The following is a 27,382-nucleotide window of genomic DNA, read 5'->3' on the forward strand; positions in this document are numbered from 1 at the left end:
TCCTGCTGTCGGTGTGTCTCTGGTGACGGATCACTCACCTGTCCTCAGACGGTTGTGCCTCGGTGGGCTGTGCACGGTCACCCAGCCCCTGGTCCCCATCTCACCCCCAGCCTGGCCCACACCGATGGAGCTTTTTAATCCAAGAGCCTTCTCCTGCGGTGACTTTTCTGGCCTCCTTTCACAACAGGACATGGTGGTAGGGCCTGGCAATTAAAGGCAGGAGGGGCAGCAGAGGCGCTGACGGCAGCACAGGCGTGCTGGGGGCCTGTTCCCTGCTTGGGAGATGCCCTGTGAAAGGGGGAAACCTGCTGATCGATGCTGTTCGGGGGAAACATCCAGCCCTGTTTCCCCACTGCCTCATGCCCTCTTACCTTGGAAAAGAAAAGTCTCTTTTCTGGCTCCCCTCCTGAGCAGTTAATCACAGTTCTCACCTTTCCGGAGATTTTTTTCTCCCCGACATTTTCCAGATGGGCAAATTATTTCGCAGTGCCCAAAGCAGGTCATGCTCACAGTCCTCTCTGGGTCACTTTGGGGTGAAGGAAGGTCGCTGAAGTTTGGGCAGGATGTCGCCGATCTCCGGATGGTACCGGTGTATTTGACTCATCTGCTGCTTTTTTTTTGGTACAAGTTGCAGCACAGGAGACCAGGCAAGAGGAAAAGGTAGTTCAGCTGTTTGGTTAATGTTAAAAGACAACAGGGAAAAACATTTCCAAGGATTTACAGCTTACTTTGTCCCTTCCCTTGGCATTCCCAGTCTATACAGTCTCAACTGCTACAGACTTTAATCTTCAACATGTGGTTTATTACTGCTGCTCTTCTTTAAATAGTGATATTTTCTAGGTAATTTAGTGGTCGCATCCATACAGCCACTGTTGGGCATTTATCTCTCTCTCATGGCTGGAAGCTGATGGATACAGATACAGGCAGCTGCGTGACCTTTACAGTCCCACTCAGAGTCCAGGAACGCGAATGTACGACTGTTTCAAGCCATTTTGATTTTATTATAAATCAAAATACTTCACATTCAGTAGCACCTCAGGTACACAGGATAATTGGGGGAATAAAAACCCCAAATCTAACCCCCTTAAATAGGTATTGGTATAGCTGTAGCTCTCCCACGAGATCCCCAACTGGAGAGCACCCACCATCCCACCTGCTTTGGCTGTCAGGTTACGTATGGGATGTTATTTCAGTGTTATACGTTAGCAACGGAAGCTGTTTGATAAAGACTTTACTGTCTGGTGATCCACGCCAAGCTGCATCTGAAAAGAACCATCTCCATCATCCGGTTGTGTTTTCCAATACAAAGGTTTTGTTCTGAATCCCCACGATGGATCATCCGGCATGACACTGTGCGTGTGTAGCGACCTGTTGCACCTCGTTGTTGTTTTGTTGGTCAACTGGGTAAGTCGCCGCCGACGCGGTTAAGCTGAGAGTAAGGCTCCACGAGCAGGAGGGCTGAAGTGTGTGCTTTGGGCAGTTTGTGGTGCTCTTTGCTTGTTATCTTTGTGAGAGAAGGTCAGGGTACAGAGCGTCTTTCGTGTTCCAAAAGGCTGCTCTGGTTGTAACACCCAGCTCTGGTTGTAACACCCAGCTCTGGTTGTGACATCCAGCCTTTCCAACGAGCCCGAGCACCGAAGACTTAAACTGAGGGATTACAGAGAACTTGACTATCACAAATCCAGTAGCAAGGAGATGAAGCTTATTGGTTTGTAGAGTGCTCTCATGCTGTGATATGTGCTAATATCACATAAAAGTAACAACTGTTGAGGAGCTTCCCTGCAATGTCCTTTCCCATCCTTTATCACAATTAAGTTAAAAAGAGTGGACCACTGCAAACTCTATTTTTATACCCTCAGGCATGTGCTATCTCCTTTGAAAGCTGCCGCTGTTTTAGGAAGGAGTACAAGGGAGGGGACTGCGTTTCTATACCCCTGTACTCACACAAAGTCAAAGTGTCACTCTCGCTGCGTGCTGCTCTTCTGTCCTTATTCTGTGTCACTGTCAGCATAAAAGTACCGTGATTCCCTTTTTAGTTATAAGAGGTGTTAGAAATAAATGCCCATTCACATTTAAGTCTAGCTTAGATGGCGTATGATTCTTTCCAGCGCTACATGGCAGCGTAATTCTGACAACAGCAGTGTTAAACAGCAGAGTCAAAAGGAAACCAGACAAAGAAATGTCAGTATTCACACAATTTAACAAAGCTCCCTACTTGTTTTTACAAAAAAAAAAAAAAAAAAAGCCCCCAAAGATTTTAAACAAAAGGAAATGTCCTTCATTCAACACTGTTAAAATCTTTCAGCGCTGTCAAAGCGACTTCAAAGCTTCTCCACATCTGTCTGCTCCAGCCAACGCGCCCATGTCTGTCCTCAGGCTTTCGTGATGTACCCTTCTCTGATAAGGAAGTCATAGATTTTCCTGGTTTTGTTCACATCGATCTTGATGAGCGCTCTAGCCTGCGCTAGTCTCAGGCCTCCCTGTTTGTTACACTCGTTCACTAAAGCAGCTTTATATTCTAAATAGGCTCCAGGGACCAACCTCACCATCTGACAGAGCTGGAAGACAAAAGGTGAAGTTAATAAACACTAACACTTGTCATGCTCTTTCATTCTGTGATCCCTGCTGGGGGAGTAACATTGTGAATATTTTTTCAGAAAACATTTTAAATGTGGGGTTTGGGTTTTTTTTGCATGGGGGAGGCATACAGTAATTGCATTACGAGCTGTTTCAATCCACAGGTAGGGAGGGGAGCAGCTTGCTGGCTCCTGCATTCAAAAACATTCCTGCCTAAAAAACAAACTAGGAGGATGAAAGCAAGCTCTGGGCTCACAGGAGCGTAACTATGAGTGTGTCCTGTGTGGGCGTTGTTCTTTACAAACCAAGGGAAGTACACATGCCAAAGAGACTTGCAACCAGCAATTCAGCATGCTGGACCAGAGCCAGGGAGGGCATCTGTCTATTAATCCCCTGCAGACTAAGTCTTTAATACCTTTCTACAAAAGCAGCTATGCACACAACGTCTGCCCCCTCCAGAAGGCCGTGATGGCAACCGTGCAGGGAGGGCATGACGTGTGTGGAAGTTGGGGAGAAGGAATTGCTTTCAACAGCTCTTCTGCTCTGCCGTGAGGCTGCAATGCTCCTACTGAGCTTCCAAATCCCAGCTGCCGTCGAGCTGGTGCGTTGTATTGCTCCCAGTGGAGGTACTGGCTGTCTCGTCCTTTTAATAAGGAAAAGCTTAATGATTGTTCCTCATTGATAGGAAATTGCAGAATTCAGAGGAACTCAGACTTTATGTCTCAGCTGACGAGGAAATCAGATTCCCCATATACACTAATGTCCTAGTCACTATTATTTATATGCCGAGTGGAGCCAGAAATGCCATGTTCCATGGCGAATCTGTGATCTGATTTTCAATGCTGCCGTCTCCAGCGAAGGGGAAACAGCTTCCACACAGAGGGAGAAGTCTGAAACACATCTGCGTTTCACACACATTGAACTCTGCCTTGTGGACAATCTAAGGACAGATTATGGCTTCTATTAAAAGACTTTTTTTTTTTAACTTCAATAATTTCCAGTGTTGCCTTTCACTGAATTAGAGGACAGGCCTACACTGGGCTGCAGAAGCAGCTGAGCCATGAATGTTGCCCCTGCACTGCATTTGCACGGGACAACAACCCACAGCTTAAAGAAAGCCAGATTCCACACGTGCATACAAAAAGCTTGGTATATGCTTTGTAAGGCAGAAATATGGAAAAAAACATGAAAAGAACAACGCACTGTTATTGCCCCCATGGTTTGCATCAGTGCTACAATGAAACACCAACCGTGACTGGTTGAGGTTTGGCTGTGAGATCTCTAACACAGACAGAGCTCCGCTATTCAGGTTCAGCGATGTGTCCAGTGAAGCCTTTGATGAAAGCCTCTACCAATTTTAAAACCAATGTTCATTAAGAAAAAATGACCCTTCTGCTCACTCCAGTCTCACAGCGGAGGAAGAGAGGATGTCATACTCTGGATGTTGTAATAGCTCGTAATAGCACCTTGGCACACTCCACCTTTCTTTGCTAAATAAGCCAATTTGCTGCAGCCATGTTGTACGTAGGGTAGGGGAACTGAAATTAAGGAGCCAGCTGGAAAACTTGAATGATTTTTGTGAGCAGGAAAGCGTAGTCAGGGCATAAAGCTGAGGTGATATTCACAGCACCTGAGGCAGATGGTGTGAACACCCCTGCACTGTGAAGATTAAAGTTTTATATAGATTCTCTTTCCATTCCTTTCCTCACCTCCTTCTCCTTCTCGTTCAGTTTCTCTGTCCCCGGGAGACCTGTGAGGTTCAGCGGTGGGGCACTCCGTCTGCCTGCGGAGACAAGAAAGGAAAACGCTGACAAACGCGGAGCTTTGGCCGGGGCTGTTCCTTAGATGTGTTACCACAGAGGCAATTCAATCCCGTGACGTTAACCCAGTGTGATCCAAGTGCTTGTAGACAAGGTTTTTCAGGGCTTGACATAAAAACTGCACCGATTTGATAAAGGTTTGATGTTGCAACTGGCAGAGTTAAGCGCTGCGAACACTTGCGCGAGGACTCTGTTAACCCGGGCTCACCGGCTTTTAGGAGGAACTGGAGGACAACAGCTTTCTGTCACCTGGCACTGGCTGTGGTTAAGCTGGGCTGTGCCTCCTGACTAAACCGCCTCCTGCAGCCGGGGTCAGGGGGTGGGTGCTGCGGGGAGGGTGTGCCCCGGGTGTGAGCAGCCTCCCAGGTGTGACACCAGCGCCCTGCCAGGATGCCGAGATGGCTCATCGCTCCGACAGCAGCCAGTTTCCCTGGCATTGCTGGCAGGAGGCAGAGTTTTCTTTAAATGCCTTTAAATACGATGCAGATACTGTAAAGCAAATGCAGTTTGTGGATTTTTGTCTGTTACGACAAACAATACTGAAAGAAGTATCTATCACAAGGTAGTCTGACAGTGCTGAACTTTAACTGGTGCAGCTTAAACTTTCACAAGGGCTGTCTACTTGCAGGTTTTTTTTTTTTTTCTAATAGTTTTTGTTTTTTTTTTTTTTTAACTTCCAGAGCTCAGAACAAAGCTAGGGTTATTTATTTACATTTTTAGACAGCCTATTGCCCCTGTGCTATGTGCTACATATTTAGCACTGTCAGAGATGGGTCTCTCCAGCCCAGGACAGACTCCCCAAATTAGGTGAAGTGATGACTTCCAGGGACATGCGCAGCTCCATTTCCCCAAGGGCTGTGCTGGCTGCTGCTCCAGATCCTGCCCTGTCCGGGTCCTGCCTCTGGGACTGGGGATCTTTTCTCTCTCTCTTTCTCCTGTGCAACTGTAGGAATCAGATGGGAGCCTGGCTGGGTTTGGGGAGCCTGGTCAGAGAGAGAACTGAAGGACGAGAAAGAATGTGGAGTAGTGAGTCTCTGGTAGGTGTAGAAGTTATTTCCCACCACTGCTCCCTCTTTCTACAGCTTGGAACGAGCGTGCTATGATGAGACATGACAGAATTTGGGTTTAGTCTTTTATAAACCCAGGAAATAACACACACATGCAAATTACATTAAAGAAAACATATTAAGGCTGCAAAGTCAAATGTAGAAGTAAAGTTAAGCAACATTAATTTACCCTCTTGTATATTTAGTATGATGCAGCCTTTAATTATATAGACACGTGGCAGTTTTTCCGCAGCATCCCTGCCTTGTTCAGTATGCAGCATGTTCGCTTAATTAGCAACTATATGGTATTTTGTTTGGGTTTTGTTCCACATGTGATACTGGCTGTAAACACCGCATGCCATCCGAGTTCCACGGGCAAAAACAATTCATGTTCTCTCAGGCTCTCCTCCTTCACGGGCCCCTGAATACTTGACAAAAAATTAACTTCATTCTTCATACCAGCCCTTCAGGCGGGGGGATACTGTCCCCATTTCATGGCCTCTGCGTGCCCAGGCTGAGACACACAGTGCTATTTTCTCTCCAAAATACCAGATCTCAGTGATCCCCAAATATGTTTAAAACGTAGTGCATCCTGCAACGACTAATTGCTTGGTATTCTGACCCAAATTTAAAAGGCTTCTGGCAGAAACGAGGAAGAATATATAGACTCAGTGTCCACCTCTGACAAGTTTGGTTCAAGGGTTATTAGCATCCACATAAAAACTGGATGTAGAGACAGAGCTTGAAGCCAGTTTTCCCTGGCAACGTTTAACAGCCCTACAGTAAAACTTTATCCCAGTCTCATTCCTTCCACACCACCCTGTGACCCCAACAAATGAGGTGAGGTTTTACAGAGGTCTTCTTCGGGAGGGCCTTGACTGACCCCTGAATCTACCCTTACCGGGCACTGAACGAAGTGGGGTCCTCTTGGTGGAAAAAACCATAATTTGTGATTTACAGAATTAAAGACTATAAAAGGATTGTCATAGAAAAGGAAAACTGAAGTTGCAGAGGCAACCTGTGTCGTCTCAGTCTGTCACCCTGGAGGGCCTGATGCTGCAACTATTGTCTGCTTCTCAGGCAACTGTATGGTCTGGGTGTGATGCCACCCTGTTGTGGGTGTAATGTCACCCTGTTCTGGATGCAACATCATCCTGTTCTGGGTGCTATGTCACCCTGTTCTGGATGCAACGTCACCCTGTTCAGGGTGCAACATCACCCTGTTCTGGGTGTTAGGACACCCTGTTCTGGGTGCAAAGTCACCCTGTTCTGGGTGCAACATCACCCTGTTCTGGGTGTAAAGTCACCCAGTTCTGTATGTTCTCTCACCCTGTGATGTCACCCTGTTCTGGGTGTAACATCACCCTGTTCTGGGTGCAATATTACCCTGTTCTGACTGTTATGTCACCCGCTTCTAGGTGTACTATTACCTTGTGACATCACCCTGTTCTCTTCACCCTGGGTATTCTGGTGCTATTCCCTCCCAAATCTGCTGTCTGTCTTATTGCTATGGTATGTGCTGTACAGCCTCATTAAAAACCTGGCTAAGCTTTATCTTTCAAAGATAAAATTTTTTTCTCATGTGAAAATTCTTTTCTTTCCTGCTTGTTAATGTAGCTTTAGGATGGGCTTTCCCCCTTCAGTCAGAAAAATATAGAAATTCAGGAAAAAATCCCACAGGATTTGTATGTGGAATGAGTTACAGATTGAGGTAATGTTGATTTCAGCAGTGTTTAACCAGTGAGGGCTGAGGACTGAGGTTTAGCACTCAAGCAAGAGAGCCACTCTCCCGCGGCTGTCAGAATGCTATGACTGACGTTCAGGTGGGGTTTTACCACAGACTATCACCTAACAGTTACCTGAATTTGAGGGAACTGGTACCGTGGGAGTCAGGCCGGAATCTCTGAAAAGAAAGGAAATTTTCAAATTGCCTTCATGTTTTTTTAAGAATAACAGCATATATTAGCACTGCAACTACTTTCCCCCCAACTTCTAATAATTATACAATTCAACTCGCATAACCCAGGCTCTCATCTCAAATCAACAGGATTTCTAAATATTTAGCACTCCCAGATTGAAGAACATGTCTGAAACTTGTTGTTTTTTTTTTTTTTAAAAAAAGGGGAGGGGGCAGGGGGTACAATAAACAATGCAGTGAAGGCTGACAGGGGAAATTAGAGATCATCTTCTCTGCCCACGTGGCATACAGGATGCACTTCCTTTGCATCGCAGCTTGCTCCTTAAATCAAAGTGCTTGTGCAGGGTGACTACACATTAATAATGCTGCTGCATCTAAAATCACCTGAAACATTTCAAGTGTCATCTGCGCCCTCATTAATATCCATAAAGACCTCATTTCCCTTCATGACTTTATTAACAGCAGTTAAGTTCCTGAAATATAAAATACAGAAAACTGAGACTCTGAGCCCTGACTCTTCGCTTGCTTGTCTGCACTTCAACAAGCACCACTGTTAGCCAGCTTCTTGCCCTTCTGAATTTTGCAGGCTGATCCTGCCGTGATTAACTGGGAATGCATTATATCGGACAGAAAAACGTGTTTGGTGCCCCTGTGTGACTAAAGCGTAGGGATGTCCAATGCCCACTCTTACTGTAACCGTACATATTGGCTTGTCGACTGAGCCACTGCTGGCAGGCGCTGCTGTCCTGGATGTACTGCAGCACCTCCGACAGCATCGTGCGCTTCAGGCGTTCCTCGTCCCTCGTCTTCTTGAGGTGATCGTATGTTCTGGCACCTGTGGCAAACAGATACCACGTTCTCACCAGCTGCCTCGGTCAACATTTGCAGACTTGTTTTTTCTGCTTTAGGAAATAAGTGAGAAACTGTTCTCTAGCTCTGGACCAGACTCTGCTATTCTCCCTCATGACAACTACTTGGCATCAGAAGATATTAGATTCCACCCTGCATCCCTCCCCCTATAAATTTCAGGCCAAAAGCAAACAAAAAAGGCTTCCATGATCCAATTCCAGGATAAAACAGGGCATTTCATTTATGTACAGGTCTTAGGCCTCCCCCCTGATATCACACTTGTTGATAGCTAGTGCAAGTGTCCAGAGATAAAGCACTGGAGACCATTGTGCCATGACATACATTTTTTTTTTTTTCTGCATCTTTTGCAAAGTGGTGACTAAAGCAGAGCTCTGCTAGGCAGCTTCCTCCAAGCTGATGGCTCAAACTAACTTTAAAAAACCACAGCTGGACTGAAGCTAACGCCTTGTTCAGTTAAAGAGCCAGGCAAATGCGTTTCAAAAATAAGTGTCTTTTTATTCAACACATCCTAAATGTAAAATCACCCTTCCACACCTTGATGAATGGGAATGGGCTGAATAATGCATCAGGTACTTACTACAGAAATTGGTGATTCCTGCAGCTCTGTATTCCTGTAGGCGCTTTATTTCCCTTCGCAGCTCAAATTCCACTGTTTTACCAAAAGAGTAAGCAGAAGGGAAATCAAAAAAAACCCAAATGTGGGTCAGCAGGGAAGGCAGCCAACTCCACTAGAAACACTGCTAGTTCTTAGTTGTCTACTCATTTTGCTCTGAAGTACACAGAACCACAGACAGGGTCTCTGCACAAGTCTGTACCACATCTCAAACCCACTGTGTCCTCACGCTCCCTGATCACAGATTTAAAGCTGGTTTCTAGCATCTGTGTGCTGAGAAAAGTTATTTTATCTCCATGCTTTGACAGTTCTTTTGCCATGCCCTGCACAAGGCAACTAACAATCATGTAGGATTTCCAGGAGGCATTTCAATAGGTTTGAAAAACAACTCCATCCAGGCTCCTTATAGCACCTAATATTGTCTTTGAACTATGATTTTCATAACTGGACCTTCCAAAATTTTTCCTTGCAGACAACTCTTTTCCTGCAGTCACTAAGATTAAATATCCATGTTTCTTTTGCTCAGAGATATTTACTGTCTAGCTTTTATCAGCTGGCTTCCAGGCACTGCTTAGTTTTACAGTGAGCAAGTTTGCTTGTCTCGAATTCGCTTCCTCATACTACTCAGGAGATCTGTATAATGTGGGTACTTGACTGTCGGGTCAAGTTGAGGACTTTGCTGTCACCACAACAACAAAATGAGGTTCCAGGACTCATGCTCACATGTGGGACTCATGATTTTGCAGGATCATACTTTTGGTATTTCACACAGGGTGCCCTGAAAATACAGTCACAGCTATTTAAATGCTTTGTTCCTTCTAATGAGCAACAATTTTCCCAGTTTAAGTCACAGAATTAAGCAGGATGTAATGACTCGTACTGGAATTTGACTAAATGCATGCTATGATTATGCATAAAGACTCAAGATGATTTGGTGATGGAACAATGCCTCTCCCTTCAAGGTAAGGGCCATAATGACAGCTGTACTATATAATTATGTACACATGTAATAGTTTAACATGCACCTTTCACAGAATTCACAATTTGCTGCCAGCTCCCAATCTCTCAATACAGATATAAATTTTAGGGATTTTGTTCTTTTAGTGATATAGAGTCCCAGTAAATGAATAATGGTCTTTTGATAAGAAAATACTACTTCTAATACATGACCAGAATGTTCAGTCAACTGAAAAATCAAACAAAGAACTCAGACACAGTTTAGTGGAAAAAAACAGTTGCTTGCTCATTTAATATATCAAACCACAAATGTTATTTGTTTTTCTGAGGTAGTTAGATTGGGGAGGAAGAGGAAAACAACCTCCTGCCCTCCAGGAGTGGGATCTATTTAGGAAAGTTTGTAGATGATGCAACCCCTCATTATGCCTACTGAAGAGCATATATGCTAAAATCCTCAAAATACTTACATGCGTGGCTTTCAATGAACTTATCATGCTCTACAGGTCCAAGGATTCGTGCAAATCGTCGCATTGTTTCATAAAGGTCCTGAACCTCCTTTGGATATCGTCTTTCCAAAACTAGAGCGGGGGAAAAAAAGTGACACACCTTATCACTCCTACTGCGAGAAGAAAATAAATTCACTGGAACCTGAAGTGACTACCAGTCTCTGTGAAGTGCCCGAAGATCCACATTTGGTGCACTTCTTGGCCATTTTGGGGCTGCAACTACAAATTAGTGAGTAAAAAGCAACAAAATTACACAGCCCTTAAAAGCATAAAGGATGATATTTAAACGTTATCATTTCTTGGAATAGTGAGATGCACTTAAAAGGCCTAGATTTCACCTTCACCTCTCTCCTTACTCAGTGGAGACTGAAATACTTCTGAAGAGCAATTTTGAGGCAGTAACTAAAACACTGAGCTGGGAGCAGTTTGAGCCAGCCAGTTGGAAACAGTTGGGGCAGGAAATCTGCTGGAATTCAGACCGTCTGAATACAGTCCAGTATGAATAAACCACACTGGTGCGCTGGAAACAGGGAACATGCAAAGTTTTGCTCCAGGAGTAGAGGCCACTTTAAAGTGAAACAGTTACACCTGATACTCACTCTGGAATTTTCTGAGGTTGATTAGGCCATGATCTCTGATAATTCTGTAATTGAGAGCAAAATGGTATTAATAAAAGGCATTAACTCTTGTACTACCTCATAAATAAAAAGGCTTCAGAAGAAACTTGATTTAGACCATCAGAAGGGTCTAAATCTAAACGTGTATGAAATTTCCACAGTCCTTGAGCTGGCTAGCTGAGAAACACGGTGTAGTGATGCAGCACAGCTTTAATCTGGGTAAATTCTGGGCAGCGGTGTGCATCAGTCCAGCTCTCAGCACTAAGTACAAAGGGAGCTACAGTTGCTTTAAAGGTTTGAAATTGCTTCTTTAGGCACAGACTTTGCATCTGCAGTGTCTTATAACTTGCCCTTCCCAAATTGGAGGTGAAGGAATGTCTCGTGAAGCGTGATTTCCAGCTTACAGAGAGAGGCAAACGTCCTTCTACGAGAGCAAAGGTGAGAGATGGACTGTAAATTTCACCACTGGGAGGAGGATGAAAGAATTTTTCCATGGCAGCTTAGATTTTAGAAAGAGGAAGATGATTTAGGTAACTCGTAAGTTTGAAGTGCTCCTGACAGGATCAGGGAAGTGAGCAGAGTGAAAAGGCAGGTAAGATATTTGCACAGTGCATGACACAGACATCTGTCACAGGTTTCAGCAGGTGTCATGTGGTCATTGCTATGGGGTGATTTGATAAGCACCCAACTTCTGCAAATGGTAAGAGATACTACACAGTTGGGCTAGTCAAGGTCAGGTTGGAATCTGCTCTACAAAATCCATTACATTTTCTTTAGTATGTGTAAAAGAATATTCCTGTCCCATGTAGAGAAGCTTTTCTGAGACTGACATCAGCACTTTTAGGTCATTTTCCAGACTTTTGTCCCATCCTGCTATAGGAACTTTACAAAAACCGACACCGATTTGAGTTACGTAACTGAGCCTTATGGCACTTCCTTTTAATACGACATATCATAATGGAAATTATATCACATAAATTTTTTTATTTATGAATTACAAAGAACCAGGTCAATACGTATCAACTCTAACCTGTAGCAGAACTATGCTACATTATGAGGAGAAAGGAATGGAGGAGTTTTACACCAAATTACTAATTCTTCCAGCAGGGAGTAATACAGCAAGATATAATTTTAAATATTGAACAAAGTATTTGAAAGTTATAATAAAACTGAATTTAATGAATAGATTGAGTCATTCTAGAAAGCTGTCAAATGAACTGAATAAATTATTCAAACTCATGTCAGCAATATAGTTATCTCCATTACACATTGTGGAAAACTAACTTATGGACCACTAAGAATGAAGAATAACGATGCAAGCATTTCTACAGAGAACGTGGGGGTCTAGCAATTAGTCACAGACTGGCAGCTCCTTTTTTTTTTTCCCCTAAAGTAGAAAATGAATTATGTGCAGTCCATCGGCATTACAGAGGGAACAAAATGAACAGAGATTTGCCTCTTTTTTCTGGTTCCTAGCTCTGGACCTGTGACCCGTTTCCCAGAGAGTATTTCAGTTTTTCATTCTGCAGAATGGCTACGTGATCTCCTAAGGTGTGAGAGAAGCTTGAGTTATTTATGTATAACAGGAATTGGGATAGTAATATGAAGAGCACCGTGTACATGACTTTCATGCGTTAAAAAGGACTGGAAAATAAGCATTTCACAATTAGTGCCTTGTTTTGAGCATTTAAAGGAGAGTTATGGTGTGGAGAGGTCCTTTGTCAACCACGTGTACTAGTAAATCTCAGGGTTTGTTAATCTGTGTTTTCTGGGCTGAAAGCCACGTGCCTGATCTTAATCTGTGCACAGCAGGAAAATCACACATCCAAGGTGAAGCCTGGGATGCAAATCTCATAGCAGAAGGTTTCCATGCATGGGGGTTGTCAGGAAGGATGCTACAGGAAATCAATTATGATTAGTATTAGGACAACACTGGGGACCAAAACATGGTAATGAAGCAAAGGAACACAGTTATTGCTTGAAAACTCACTTTTTTCTTCTCTGTCTTTCCTTTAACCTGGAATGATAGATATCTACAACTGCAATCTTCAGAGCTGCAAAGTAATTAAAAAAAGATTACAGAATACATCAGTAATCGCTGTATTAGGCCAATTTTCAAGTTCATGGTAGGTTGAAATGGTCGTTCTGCTGTTTTAAAAATCCTGTGGCAATTTTACAGGGGCATAAATTCCCCAGAGGCTAACCTTCTGCAGACTGTGTACATGCTACCTGTAGCAGCTTTGTCTTGCTTAGTCCTTACAAATACATTACTGCCTGTAAATAATGAACCTGCATAGATCCTGAGAACGCTTTTCCTCTTCCTTCTTGGACAGTTTTACTATTAGCACTTATTTGTTCCTTCATGCATGCAGTTGTTAAGTATTCCTTCTCCTGCAAAGCAAATTTATCAGATTTGAGGACCTGAGGTATCATCTTTGGACGCTTCTTTGCACAGAACAAGGAACTCCAAAAAATAGAAAGACACAGTTCTGAACTGTGAAGATTCAAAGTAGCCTTTGCTAACAGTTCTTAAAAACATCTACAAGATTTTAGCTTGTTAACTTCTAAACTTATCTGTCTGCCAAAAGTACAAAGAGAATAGTTCACGACAACGTGGAGAAGCACAGGAAAAAGCTGTGCTCATTAGAAATCACATCCTTTTCAAAATCAAATCTCTCTGCAGTCTGCCTGATCCACTTGGAGATCCTTCAGCTTCTTTTTCCTGTAACCACTAGGTTAATAAACTTTTTGGGTAAATTCTTGAAAGAAAAGATAAGGAGACACCTGTCACCTTCCTTCCCTCACTTTGTTAAATAATGCAAAAATTCGAGGTCATTAAATAAGCGTAGAGTTGGCCGATTTCTTGCTTGGCTTTTTTTCCTTTACATTAATCATTTCAATATGTTCTCAGAAGGAAGAGGCTTAAGACTTGACAGTGGGTTTATGCTTTGTAGAGAAACTAAGCAAGAGCACGTCCCCCTTCAGCCCACCGTGCTGTGTGAACAGGGGTGGCCCAAGTGTGACAGAACCCACAATCCTCTCTCTGTAGTTACAAGAAAAGAGCAAAACTGATACTGGCAGTTTATTGATTGCACTCTCCGATAAATAATTAATAATGCAATTAAGAAAGAAGTGTGGTTATGTGTCTATTTTAAAATATGTATTTATATGTAAACACCAGGAAGCCCCTATCCTCGAGGCAATTCATCTGTGCAGTCCTCTGGGTAATAAAATTTCTTATAAACAGGGACAGCTGAAGCCCAAAGGCTGTGTGTATCAGCTCAGGAGCCAACAGTTTTGACTTATACTTGCTGATTCTGTATTAGCAGAAAAAAATCTTCAATTTACACCAAACTGATCTGATGTTAATCTAGGAGTAAAAGATTACATATGAAGACAGAAGTACAAGATTCTTACTTCGTTTTGCAAATTTCTTGCAAAACCAGTGTTCAAGAATCATCGTGTGTTTTCATAAATAGGTATTTAAGTTTCCTAATTTAAGAACAAGCACTGGTAGCAAATTCTCCTTCTTGCTTAAATGTGGGGACAAGAAATTGGGAAAGGCAGCAAGTTAAGCATGAATGAAATATATTACTAAGTGTTGGAATCGGTGCCAATTTATGGAAAATATTTTTATATTTTTAAACTCTCTGCAAGCTAAGCTAACATGTTATTTTCTGGGGTTTGTGTGGGCAGAACTTAATAAGTACATGCAGAAATTGCATTGGGGAACCTCTATAAATATCACAAGTAATTATGCACCTATAACCATTGCTTTTTGATGCTTTCACCTGAGTGCATGATATTCTGCAAGAAATTATGATCAACTGGGGAGGGGAAGGAACGCGCATGAGAACAAATGAAGGGAAAAAAATGGAGCTTCTGCTTACAGAAAAATTAGTATTTGCTGCCACATGCACTTTTGGAGAGGCTTTTGTTTTTAATAGACATATTCACACAGGAACAGCCGATTACAAAATCTGGAATGCATGAATAACTCAGACTACTATACTGTTACATGCTGCATTGAAATGAGAAAAGAGATGCTGTACGAATGAAAATGATTTGCCTGTGCTTTTCCCCATGGATTATACTAGGGAGGCAGTTGTTTGTACTGGTAACTTAAGATAATCCAAGCTGACACTGTGTTCAGAGTGCCCATTTTGGGAAATGATAGGTTCTTCGAGACGGTCAGAGTAACTGGGCAGGATCCAGTGATAGGCAGAAATTCAAGGCTCCTTTCTTCATTCCAAAAAAATCAAAATATTTTGGTTTCTCCAGAGTGTGTCCAAAACAGTTTCTTTGCTTTTCATTCCTCTTCAGCCTCATTTGGTCTGCAAAAACTTTTTTTGAGCACTAATGAGTGAGACCTTTGTTTCATGCTAGCTAACCTGTTTGGCATGCAAGGCCCAAATAATGGGAAGAATGCAAACTAATCAAAGTAAACAGGCTGTGTATCCAGTGTGTGCCTGGGTGGGTAGAAACTTAATGGCTACAATCCAACTTCACCCTCCCTAGAGGAAAGCGGGACCCTGGGCAAACAGAGTGTCTGCCTTTGGAGCATGGCAGGAGCCTCCACAGAAGAATAAACATCATGTAATATTTAGAAGGACACTGACTGCCTCATATCTTATCAAATGAAATTTCACCACTGTACAGACAGAGTCGCAGTCTATTTCCATTCACTTCTAAACTTGCTGTTTCAGCAATTAATTTCCAGTGTTAGAAGTAAAAATCATTTACACGAGGAGAAAAAGCAGGGAAAAAAAGATAAATTACTAAGGTTTATAATTCAGTCTGATGAAAATTTGTAATCCATAAAATATTCAAGCACTCTGGGCTGAATCAGATTTGTAACTAGTGGTTTCTTTTGATCTGTCCATTATGTTTTTGTTTAACTGCAATATGTATTTGCATGCACTTATTACAAGTACTGAATAAAAGTTAACAGTTCAAGACGTTAATTGAAACATGAGAGATTTCCTACAATTTCTACCATCTCGCTAATATCAAGAAGTGACTGAACGATGCCTGTGACCTCCTGTGGTGGGAGGAGCTGGTGAGTCAGTAGGTGCAGGTTTCTGTGTTCCTCATAAAAGGCTGCCTGGGAGCCTTTCCACCTTGTATTAAATTGCACTCTTCTTTCTTGTGGGAATATTGAGAACTTGTTTAGAGCGACACAGGAAAATATAACAGGGAAAATGCAATGATATCAGGAAACAGAGGTCAAGCAGTTTAGAACTAGAACTTTTTATAAAGTGTTTTTTACAAAATTTTAAGAAAAACAGAGCAATGTGGAGGAAAGGGAAGAAGAGGGAATTTCCTTCCAATGAAAGCATCAAACATTCCTGTGTTATGTGCAACCTCGACTTTGCAGCACTGATCTGTGACTTGTGAAAGAAAGAAAGAGAGACCATAGAAATTATTCTGGTCAGTGTGTTCTCAGGGTCTAAGCTTGAGTAGCTTTTCTGAAAACAGAATATAAATGTAGTTTTCAAAAATTAATCTTGAACCCAGTGAGGTTTAATGTATGTCATGAAAACAAACTGAGGATTGTTTCACAAACCTGATACTTCATCTACACTGCAAGACCCTATCTGGGTTTCTCTGGGCTATAAAATGTGTTAAAACCCTGGTTTATATATTTACCTTTTAAAAAAAAAAAAAAAAAAAAAAAAAGGTCTGCTGTTTGTGCAGCAAAAATGTGTCTCAAGCAGGTGCGGAAGCCAGCCCCAGGGCTGCTTTTCAAGGACATTTCTGTAAGATCCAGTGTAAGGAGTTTGCCAGTGGGCAGGGCGGGGGTGGAGAGGCAGGCTAGAGCTGCTGCCTGGAAGCAGAGGGCCAGGCACCCTGGGGAGAGATTAGGAGCAGCTGGGCCTCCAGGGCTGCCTCACCGCCTCCCCTCCTGTTAACTAAAAGTACGAGCGTTTCTTAAGTCATCCAAATGCCAGTCCCAGCCTTCAGATCCAAATGTTGAGCCATTTTCTACCGTATGAAATCCTACAATTAGGTTGCAAAATATTCTCAAGCAAAGGCAGCATCTGAGATCTTTAAAACTGCAGGACGGGGAGGATGTAGCTCCTTCTTTTTTTGTATTAACTCGGAGAAGGGAAAGATCCAATTCCAAAGTTTTTTAGAAAATAATTTGTTCTCTCCCCAAGATGCCTCATGTAAAAGAAAAACAGCTGGCTAGACCCTGGGATTTCATTTTTTAGAGGCATTCTCTCTCACATGGGCAGATCTCGGACAGCTGTGGGAAGGAATATGCCAGCTCCTGAGCTAAGAGTTTGAAAATGTCGTTGGTCACGCTCCATAACCTCAGCCAAACAGTCTTCCCAGGGCAAATGCCTGACATCCCATACTAAATACTGAAGACATCTGAAGAACGGACTAGAGAACATCCAATGAAATTATCAGGCAAAAGATTTGACAGACAGAAGGAAGTATTTTTTCACACAGCACATAATTAAATTGTGGAACTCCTAACTCAATTGTCGAACTCTCTGCTACAGGATGTTACGGGGTACAAATACATCCAGTTCTAACAGTAGTTAGCTAAGTTCATGGAGGACAGATCCTTTGGTCCAAATGGTCTGAACACAACCTATGGCTCAAGAACTCTCTAAACTTTTCACTGCAGGAAGTGTGGAAGATAGGACAGGAAAAGTATCTGTCTATACTTGCCTTTTCTTACATTCTCCTCCCCTGCGTCTGCTGTGGGGTACTAAGAGGACACTGAGCTGGAGAGACCAAAGGGTCTGGCCCTGCATAGCTTTATGATATTCTGAAGAGATGAGGAAAGCTGATTTTTACATTCAGACTGACAACTTAAACAGGAGGTATCTTAAATTTGGCTGAACTGTGCAGTGGGAGGAGGACATGTGTAAGGGGTATGGAAGACAGTGCAAGTAAACTAGCCTGAATGAATATTAAGCTATCAATTAATGAACAGAACTAGGAAATTGTCTTTTCATCTTACCAGGACTCCGAATAGGACATGGAAGCAAGAAAATATATCTTTTAATAGTAATAAATGGTAGAGAGGTGACGTGATGAATCTTTGACATGCCCACAAGCCAGTCCCCCTTTCAGTAAACATTAAAAGGGAAGAGACTGACATATGATTCTGATAACCTTTTTTGAGCCAAGGGAGTTTGCATTCCTTAAAGCTCTGTGTACACTGCTAAATTTCAAACTGATTTTTTACGTTTGGAAAGGCTGTCTGTCTGTAACAGGATTTGTCTGCTCCAAGGGATGCTAAGGGTTTAGCTTAGAACTGCCTGACATGGATGGGAGAATTCTGAAGTACTTTTAAACACTATATGTACTTATAAACGTGGGGAAAAGCAGGATCTTTTCTTCTCTATGGATTAAAATGTCATTTTAATAATTCCTGATATTTGGTATTCTTAAGGCAGCTACGTTCACAGAAACCCAGTAGCAGTAACTGGACTCATCAGACAGCCATCCTCTTCACAATAACAGAGTTGGCACATACAGCTAGTGCTCCTGTAACTCAGAGTCCATATTTATTGCATGGAAAACCACACAACTTGGAGAGCAGAACAGCTTCAATGTGTTGCACGTAGTTAATCTACACACCTCCTTGCTGCCTGTATCAATACCTACCCTGATACCTGATTTCCTCAACTAACAGAGGTTAGAATAAGTAAGAGGTCTTCTAAGAAACTAGATATAGTAGAGGGAAGTGGTATCAGCAGTAGAGAAGAAAGTGTTCCTCTTTCTGCATCAGAAAAAAGGTTGTGCCTTGCTATGTGCTCACAAACATTCTGTAGATGGAAAGAATATCTTTCAGCCAGGGAGGAGAATTAATATTGAGGAATTAATGTTTCTGGTTTTTAATAGGCCTGTAGGTCTATTAAAACAGTGGTTTTATTCAAACTGTTTATTCAAACGGTGATGTACTGCTCCCTCCCTGCTATTTCAGATAATTTGCTTCTACTTAGCTAAACTTTCTCTAGAGTTTATACTGGATAAAACATTTGTGTCTTTCCTAAAGAGATGCCTACTACTGGTGGAGACTATTTGATTTCAGACATGTTCTACTTTACAACTGGCTCATTTCAGTAGTGAGTGAAGTGCATTATTTTATACATAAATACCATTTGTAAGAAAGTTGATTAAGAGCTTTTAAAGGACATTTGGAAGTAAGGACCATAGAAACGCCAGTGTTTAAACCCCAGCGCACAGAAGTGAGATCATTAAAAATGTATGTTTGCTTTTTAAAACTTGTGTAGAGAAAAAAGAGACCCAATGAAATGCTGTGTAGGCCCTCTGGAAACATTGTTTTCAGACAGTGTACAAAAATATGGGACTTACCATGCAAAATGTCTGAATCATCTTCTACAAAATCAATATCTCTCAAATCCCATTCAGCATAGTTGTCAAACTCCTGTTTAGAGGTGATTAGTAAATTGTCACTAACTAGCACTAAAAAATTGGTATAGAGTTTCAGTATACATAATACTGAAAAGAGATATTTACTCATACACAGTTGTACAAGGTTCCAACCTTGAGCAACATACACCACAGGGGAGCTTTCACTAGGGAATGTGTAATATGCACCCCCGTGGCTGGAACTGGAGCAGGATGCTGTGACAGGATAATGAGAATTAATCAAGTAATCTCCCGCACTGTGGTGGAAATTCTGCTCAAATGTACAAAACCAAGCCCCTATATATGGCTGAATTCATTACTTCATGTACAGGAGCTTGTTTTGCAACAGGAATTGGGGCCCTGGGCCCACAGCTAAAACCACTGAAAACAATGCAGGTCTTTCAAGCGATCTTTGGATCGGGCTCCTATGTGCTTCTCTACGGCGAAAGAAACAGAAGCGTGCTGAAGCTGACCCCTTTTGCTGAGCATCTAATTCACAACATCTAGCCTGCTTACATAAGAGCCATTCAGGACTGGACATCTGGTGGTAGCAGCGTGCCTCACAGCCCGCACGCCGCGCCGGGACGCACAGCCTGCCTGCCAGCAGCTTCGCAGGCTCGCAGCGCCACCTCTGCAATTAAACCCTTGGATTAATCACTCGGCCCTGTCCTCTCTTCTGAGGGTTTTTATATGAGGAGTAAAGAGCTACAGGCAGGGGCAAACAAGTGTGCGTTCGCTAATCTTGCATTCAGTAGCGAATTTAAAATAACGGGAGAAGAGAGAGTCTTACCTCAACGAAGTCTGCTCGCGCTGGCATGTACCCAGCCATATCCCTGGAGAGCAGGGAATCAAAAGTAGGCCGTGGGGGATCATCAGCAGCTGAAAAAAAAAATCAAGGTTTTTAGTGGTTGTGTAGTGCTTAGGGTCTTTTTTTAACGATCTGTAAAGAGGTGTTTCTTTTGCAGGAAACCTGGGAATAATTCGTTGAAGAAAAACACCCTTACTGGGCTTTTATTCAGCATTATATTCAGAAAAAGACCCAAGTTCATCCAGAGAAAAATGCAGTAATCTGAGATCTTCACAGTATTCTCAAACACGGAAATTCACGGTAATAAATAGGTTATAAAACGTAAACTCTACATTTCAGAGCTCAGCATCCCCTCAGTAAACCTCTGCAGATCACTCAGTCTCAGCGTGCAAGTTCTTTTAGTTAATAGCAGCAGTGGTGTTAAATCTGCCATCTTCTGGGTGCCATTTACAGAGCGCTGCAATTAAAGCTATACAACTTGGAATTTTTACAGCACTTCCCAACTGAGGAGCTCAGTGTTTTACAGACAATAATGGACCGAGGCTCACAACACACTCGTGAAGGAGCTAAGCAGTTTAAGTCCCATGCTACAGATAAAGCAAGATGAAGCACAGAGAATTTGTCTTGGCCCAGGTCACATAAAAAAATCAATGACAGCCAGGGACAGAACCAAAATTGTCCAGTTCCTACAGCTTTAGCTCTAACCACTTTATTGTGAAACTGAAACCTCCAGATACCAAGCAATCTTTTTACCCAGCCATTCTGGGGAGCTTTATAATGGAACAGCTGCTAGACCGGGGAAATTCTAAAGATGTTAAATTTAAGGAAAAGTGAAAATTTGTTAAATTGCTGAAATTTAACATACACTTTTTCAAAGGCAGTTTTAAAGAGGTGTGAAATCCGCATAGTTTAAAGGGAATGATTTTATCACAAATCACATCAGCAGTCAGGCCCGGTACACAGATGAAATGTTTTAAAGGTAGAAATCCCTTCTCGGTTAACACTGCTGGACAAGAAACGGAACCAGCCCAGCATCAGGGTGAGGACTCACACTGGTATTTGCCCTGAAGGCCACACCGTTGCACCATGCCACATGTGAAGTGGCTTTGAGGTAGTTTGTCCTTTAAGCGAACATGTGCAGCCAGGCGTTTGCTGTGGTGATTTCTGTGAGTGACCATTTCCACTGGCTGAGCAGGAACTTCTGGTTTTGAGAACCTGATCACTCCACTCCCTCCCTTTTCCCACTGAACTGGCAGTCTTGTCTATTTGATACAGCAATGATTTAACACAGTGTGAATAAAACCCTACTACTATAGTTATTCAAGTCAGCCATTAGAACAAGCTCTCCTGGAAACAAAAGCAAACTGCATGTGTGGTGCTTGCCCTTCTCCAAAGGCTGCTCATTCCACTTTTGGAAGAGCAGAGACCTTGTGGGGAGGCTCCCTGCGGGTGCTGGCGGGCAGGGGATACTCACGGTGGAAAGGAATGGCTGTTTCGTTGTGCTGCGCCTCCTCCGCCTGCTTCAGGTTCAGTAATGTGGATGCAAACAAGGGATTGTTGATAAAGTGTTTCATATAATGTTTCTCACACTCCTCCTTGGATTTGGTACACATCTGGTTCGCTACGTCCTGCCTGAAGTGGGGAGAAGGGGGAGGCTTAGTATGAAGAACACAGAAATGTTGAGGGTTTTTTCTTTCTCTAGTGGAAAAAGAGAATTTTGGACAAGCAATTGATCGTGTTTTGTGCAGAGAACTGCCCTGCAATGATGCCTGAATTCACATTTTGTGTACTAACACTGAGCCAATACTTACATGTTTGGTACAGTGCTGGGCAGCACTTTTTGGTGGTCGTGAGTAATGCAATTCACTGTCTTTACACGAGAAACTCCCTGGCTGATGGAACGCACTAAATCTTTTATGTGCTTGAAATTTAGTATTGTTATTTGAGAGCTTTTTATACATTTTACTAATTCCAGGTAATGGTAAATTCTCAGTCCACAATTGCATTCTGCTTCTAAAGTTTCTCTTTCAATTTTAGTGGTTTCCTCTTTCATGTAGCAACGTTAAACAGATTTTTTTAAACACCAAAATGGTTGTACAAAACACATTCTAGAAATCTCTGCCAAACCTTCTTGGAAAAGTGGTTGACTAGAAATACGAAGCATTTTGTCTTAATGAAATAGCCGTGTAAGTTGAGGACAAAAAAACATTTTAAAAATCCACCACCAGCAATCATTTTAATTTCTATTAAACTCAGAATTGGATGCAAGGGATTCCAGGAAAAAAAAAAAAAAGTCAGTTTTTCCTTTATTTGGTAAAGGCTGAAAAATGCCAAGTGTTTAAGGAAAAAGTGAACATTACTTGTATTGCTAAGTAGGACAAAGTGTACTAGACAACATACTTGCAGAACATAAGACTGCAAACTGGTTGCGGTTAATTACGACAGCAATGTACGCATGAGAACTCCTAGTTCTGTTTCAGTGAAGTCTGGAGCTCCATACTTTTAATAAAGCTATTTTTTCATGAAGGAGAAGAGAGATAAGTCATGACTACAGATCTCCTTTATTTACAAATGCATAAAACTCCTGTAGCAACTACAGAAATTAACTTAACAGAACATGTAAAAATAATAAGATTTTTCCAGTGCTCTATCCTAAATACGACAGAGAAGCAGGAAACCTCCAAAAATAGCAATACCTAACTAGTCAACTGTAAGCAAACCGAACCCACACGAGATAAGAAATTCTGCAGTTGTTTTTTACAGAGGAGTAAACTGAGGCACAGAAAATGTTGTTGAGCTCCTTGGATACCTAGCGACTTTAATGAGAACTCAGGGAACTCTGTACTTTGCTGGAGGTGTCCTGCATCTCAGAAGAAGCCTTTAACAATTCCCTCAGATATCTAACAGCAGATCCGAAAACAGAATCTGCTACCCCAGTCTTCCACTTTAGCTGATAAATTAGTGTCTCACTCACAATAAATCAACTGAATATTCTGATGTATTCAACAGTAAGATCAAGTGAAACGAAAAACTACCCATCATTTACTGAAGTTGGCTGAACCACTTAAATTCTCACCAGTTTCCAAATCCACAGTCCATCACAGCTTCCAGGAGAGCCATTTCCTCTTGAGCTGTCCAGTTAGGATCCAAGACAGGGAAATCAGAAGTCTGGAGAAGGAAAACAGCAAATCAGACTGCTGTGATCCTCTGCTAGAATCCACCACGTGAAGAACAAAGAGGTTCTAAACTACAGGACAACATAGTATATAATACCAGTAGTTTTAAATTCTTACTGTGTCCCGTGAAACCTGACCAAATAATTGTTGAATTATTTAGGTCATTGGGTCATCAACTACAGTAAAAACTAGTTTGTGGCTGCAGATCTTCTGAATATACTGTTACAGTTTGTATCTACCATCAATAATGCAACAATCTTATGCTATGAAACAATAAAATTTACAGAAGACTTCAAAAATGATTAATTTGGGAGAAGAAAGAACAAGAATAGAGAAACAGGAGTTGATTCACATGGTTAATGAGCTGGAAGTCTAGTGAGATGCATTGTGCTATCTAGGCACAGTAAAAAAACCATTCCATTATGTTCCAGGTGGATATGTTTCTTTGCTCTCAAGAAAGACTTCTCCTTTTTTTAGTAGTTCTAAACGTCTGAATCAAAGAATTATATCACTTAACTTTTCAGTGTAATATTAGTAAGCAAAGGTCTAACTGCTTGGAAGTTAAGAAAGCTCAGGATTAGGGAGGTGGTATCTAAAAGGAATATTTACCATTATCTCGTAAGTGTGATCACTCTGATGTTTCTTGTATTCAAATCCTCGTGTGAAACACTGTAGAACAAAAGATTAGCATTACGTTAGTGTCTTCTGCCCTGAAAACATTTTAACTGGTCTCTTTTCCTTTCATTCTCTGACCACTGGGTATCCAAAACTGATCACCTGATATGCTGAAAAAGATACTCAATTTTTCTAATTTCATTTTAGAAAAAACATAAAACGGTAGAAAAAGCTTGGTTAAAGTTGTATTAAATCTGTCTTTGTATCTTACTTTGTCTTTCGCACCATTGCACCAAGACATAACTCCTGTGAACTGACATACTTTTTAAAGTATTTCTGGCAAAGATCAGCAGGTGAAAGAAGCTTGGTGATATGTTTTAAAGTGGATTGTTCCAGGAAGAGAGCACAGAGCATTTCTTAAGTATTGAAAACACAGTTTCCATTCAACCTTGGGGTTTCTGTTTAAAAAGCACCAGCATGGTTTGCAGCTATTCGCAACAGTTAAATTTCTGTTTTTTTAAGTACAGGTAGATGAACAAAAATATACCCAACATACAAAATATGGGTTTGTGTATTTTGTACATATCTGAGCACAAGGCCAAGCTCCTTTTACAGTTTTAGAGGTTACTGACATTTTTTAATCATGAATAATGCACATTTATTTATTTAATGATTAAAACTAGCAGTACTTCCTGTGGTTATCAGATCACACACATAATTTTTAAAGAACTGGTCACAATTATTGTTAGTATTGCAAACTTTCCCCAAACTTTCTTTTCCATTTGTGAGGAAAAAAACGTGTCGTGACAGGGAAAGGGTGTTTCTTGATGGCTTTTCTCTTCCACGCCATAAAAAATGACAGAAACAATCTCTCCTTAGACATGCAGTGGCACGCTCCATTAGTCAGGCTGACTGCATGTCTTTAGGTAGCTCTGGCTCATGTCTTTAGGTAGCTTTGGCTGCCTTCACAAAAATCTCCTGCAGCTGCTCCTGCCTCAGTTCTTCAGCCTCCAACATATTCTTTGTCATTTCCCTGTCCCTGAGCAAATAAGTGTGTTGATACAAGTTTACAGGGACCAGTTATGAATGCGTTTATGGAACAGCTTGGCACTGGCCAGGCCTTTGATGACTTTCTCAAAGAAATTAATGCCTTTGCTTTTCTCCTTGCACTCACCTGCAAACACAGGAGGAAGGGAGGAGGCCCACACTCAGCACACTTAACGTAGGGCTCCGTGAGGTACGAAGAGCAACCTCGGCACGGAGGCTTATCAAAAGGATCATCTGTGAAGCCAAAAGTAAAATCTCATGCAACACAAACAAGGCACCGGTTTTGCAATCACCTAAATTCACTTGTGCCCGGTAATTTTAAGTGAACTCAATTGTATAAAACCTCTTTCCTACTGCAGCTTCTCCAAATATCTGTTAGAGGTTCCTGGTTCGGCTGGCACTGCATCCCTGCTAGACCTGATACACTGAGGGCTAAACCTAAACCTGTGCAGCGACTCAAAGGACAATCTTCTCTGTCGCAGCCTCCCAGGACAGCTCAGCAGCGATGCCAGGAGCTGTGCTAGCTGGCTGATTTGATCCAGCGCCCACACTTGTGTTCTGCACCAAAACCAGACCCAAGGCCTTATTTGTGGAGAATACTGCGCAGAGGGCTGCAGTCTCCCATCCATCCACCTCAAGTCAGACTCGTAAAGCGTATTGCTGTGGTTGCAAAGGCATCAACAAGATTGCTCTGCAGCCTGTCCAAACCTCGGACTGCTCAGATTGCTGAACAAGGAATGAAACACTGCGCTGAAAGTTTTTCTTCTTTTGTTCACTGCGAAGCAGTCAAAAGAAACAGACTGTCAAGTTATAAGCCCTGTTTTTCCATGAAAATGGATTTAAACTAGCCCAACTATAAAAAGCCGCCAGAAAAAGGACCCAAATTCCCACTGAACCATTCATGTACTCACGCTCTTGAGAATTTGATCAAAGAAGTGACCCTGTGGACCAAATATTGCTGGTTTTCTGTCTCCCTCCCCTAGACGACCTCTAATGTCTTTAAACAATGGCAAATATTTTCCAAATGCCATCCTATGGCACTTACTACTGAAGGAGGCCAGGCGCTCCATTCCTCTGCCTCGGTGGTGTTCTTGCTCCTGAGTAAAACCTGCAGCATAAGCCTTGCCCCAACCAGTATGTCCCAAAAGGGTGTTCTCTCCCTGCGGATGTCTCCCACGCAGCCCTTGCAGAGAAGATCCTCCCGGAGCGTCCTGAACAGAAAAGCAAAAGGGCTGTCAGCAGCTTCCTAACAGGGACCATTTGACATGTCTGACAGTCTGTCTTCTGTGTATGAGAAACTAAATGCAGAGAGATGGGATACAGCGCAAGAAGAGATGTGATGATGGGGATATAAACCACTCCCGAACCGAGGCTTTCAGGAGGAATGTATGTGCTGAACACAGTGTTACGAACAATTGTGCAAAAACGTGTTTGTATCTCCAAGAAGCACTAGAAAGAGAACGAACAGGGGTTGAAGGTGGCGCGGACACAGCAGTGCAAAAATCTACCGTGCTGACATCAACTACATTTTCAGTGTTGACTATGTGGCAGCTCCTATGAGCAGGCCTGATTCACCAGCACGTGTACAGCGAGCTTCTACACTGCTGTCCACCATCAGGGAATTGAGTTGCTTTCCACTGTGGGGTCTCTAACATGTTGCATTTTTACAGGGTATTTTTGCTGGGGATGGCTCAGGCTTCTCACTTATTGAAATTCATGTTTCTTCCTTCTAGACTTTTCTGCTCCATGCACCACGTGAGAAGGCATGGTCCTGTGTCCGGGGACAGCACCGAAGCTGTGCAGCCCCTCCAGCGGATGGCAGCTGTTTCAGCCCTGCCTACACCTCCTGCACCTCTGCCTGGATCCTCACACAACCACGAGCGACTTCCAGGTTGGACTTTTTACCGTCACCGTGACACCGCGCACCGTTGACCCGCCGGCGCAGTGCCGGCACCAAGCGCGGCAGCACAGGCCGCTCCTGCTACAGCCCCGTGCACTGCCCGCTCCCCCAGACTCCAACCTCCGCTCGCCCTGACCCACTCCCCCATACCGCACTGCCCCAACCTGACTCCCCCACAGCCCCACTGCCCACTCCCCCGTCTCTCACTCACGGCCCTCACCGCCCCAGCCCTGGCGGGCCCTGCTCCCCATCTCCGCTAGGCGGCGCGCTCCGCCCCAGGCCCCGCCCCCCGAGAGGCTCCGCCCCCCCGGGAGGCCGCTGTGGGCAGCGCGCGCTCCCGGCAGCCCGTGTTCCCCCTCTCCCCTCCCGCCCCGCCCCGGTCCGGTCCCGACTTCTCCCCGCCTCGCTGCTCAGGGCCGGGGCCGCGCCCGGGCCGCGCCGCCGCCTCTCACCTCACACCGGGGCGGCGGATTGAGGCCCCCGCGCGCCGCCGCCTCCCGCGGCCGCGCCGTGCG

The 27,382-nt window shown here is 43.0% G+C and overlaps 1 protein-coding gene across 1 annotated transcript; it reads right to left on the reverse strand.

Annotated features, from left to right (window-relative positions):
• Positions 1-200: 200 nt before the first annotated feature.
• Positions 201-27,382, reverse strand: TADA2A (transcriptional adaptor 2A). Its single transcript, XM_074922623.1, has 17 exons — positions 27,320-27,382; positions 26,013-26,178; positions 25,095-25,201; positions 23,915-23,974; positions 23,206-23,297; positions 21,604-21,761; positions 20,112-20,200; positions 19,265-19,337; positions 12,915-12,978; positions 10,907-10,950; positions 10,269-10,379; positions 8,809-8,880; positions 8,064-8,196; positions 7,303-7,346; positions 4,287-4,360; positions 372-2,558; positions 201-305 (listed from the first exon to the last, which is right to left on the reverse strand). The coding sequence occupies exons 2-16, from the start codon at positions 26,035-26,037 to the stop codon at positions 2,373-2,375; spliced, it is 1,332 nt and encodes a 443-aa protein (XP_074778724.1). The 5' UTR covers positions 26,038-26,178; positions 27,320-27,382; the 3' UTR covers positions 201-305; positions 372-2,372.

The sequence above is a fragment of the Athene noctua genome, chromosome 19 (assembly GCF_965140245.1).
Source record: "Athene noctua chromosome 19, bAthNoc1.hap1.1, whole genome shotgun sequence".
Classification (NCBI taxonomy): Eukaryota; Metazoa; Chordata; class Aves; order Strigiformes; family Strigidae; genus Athene; species Athene noctua.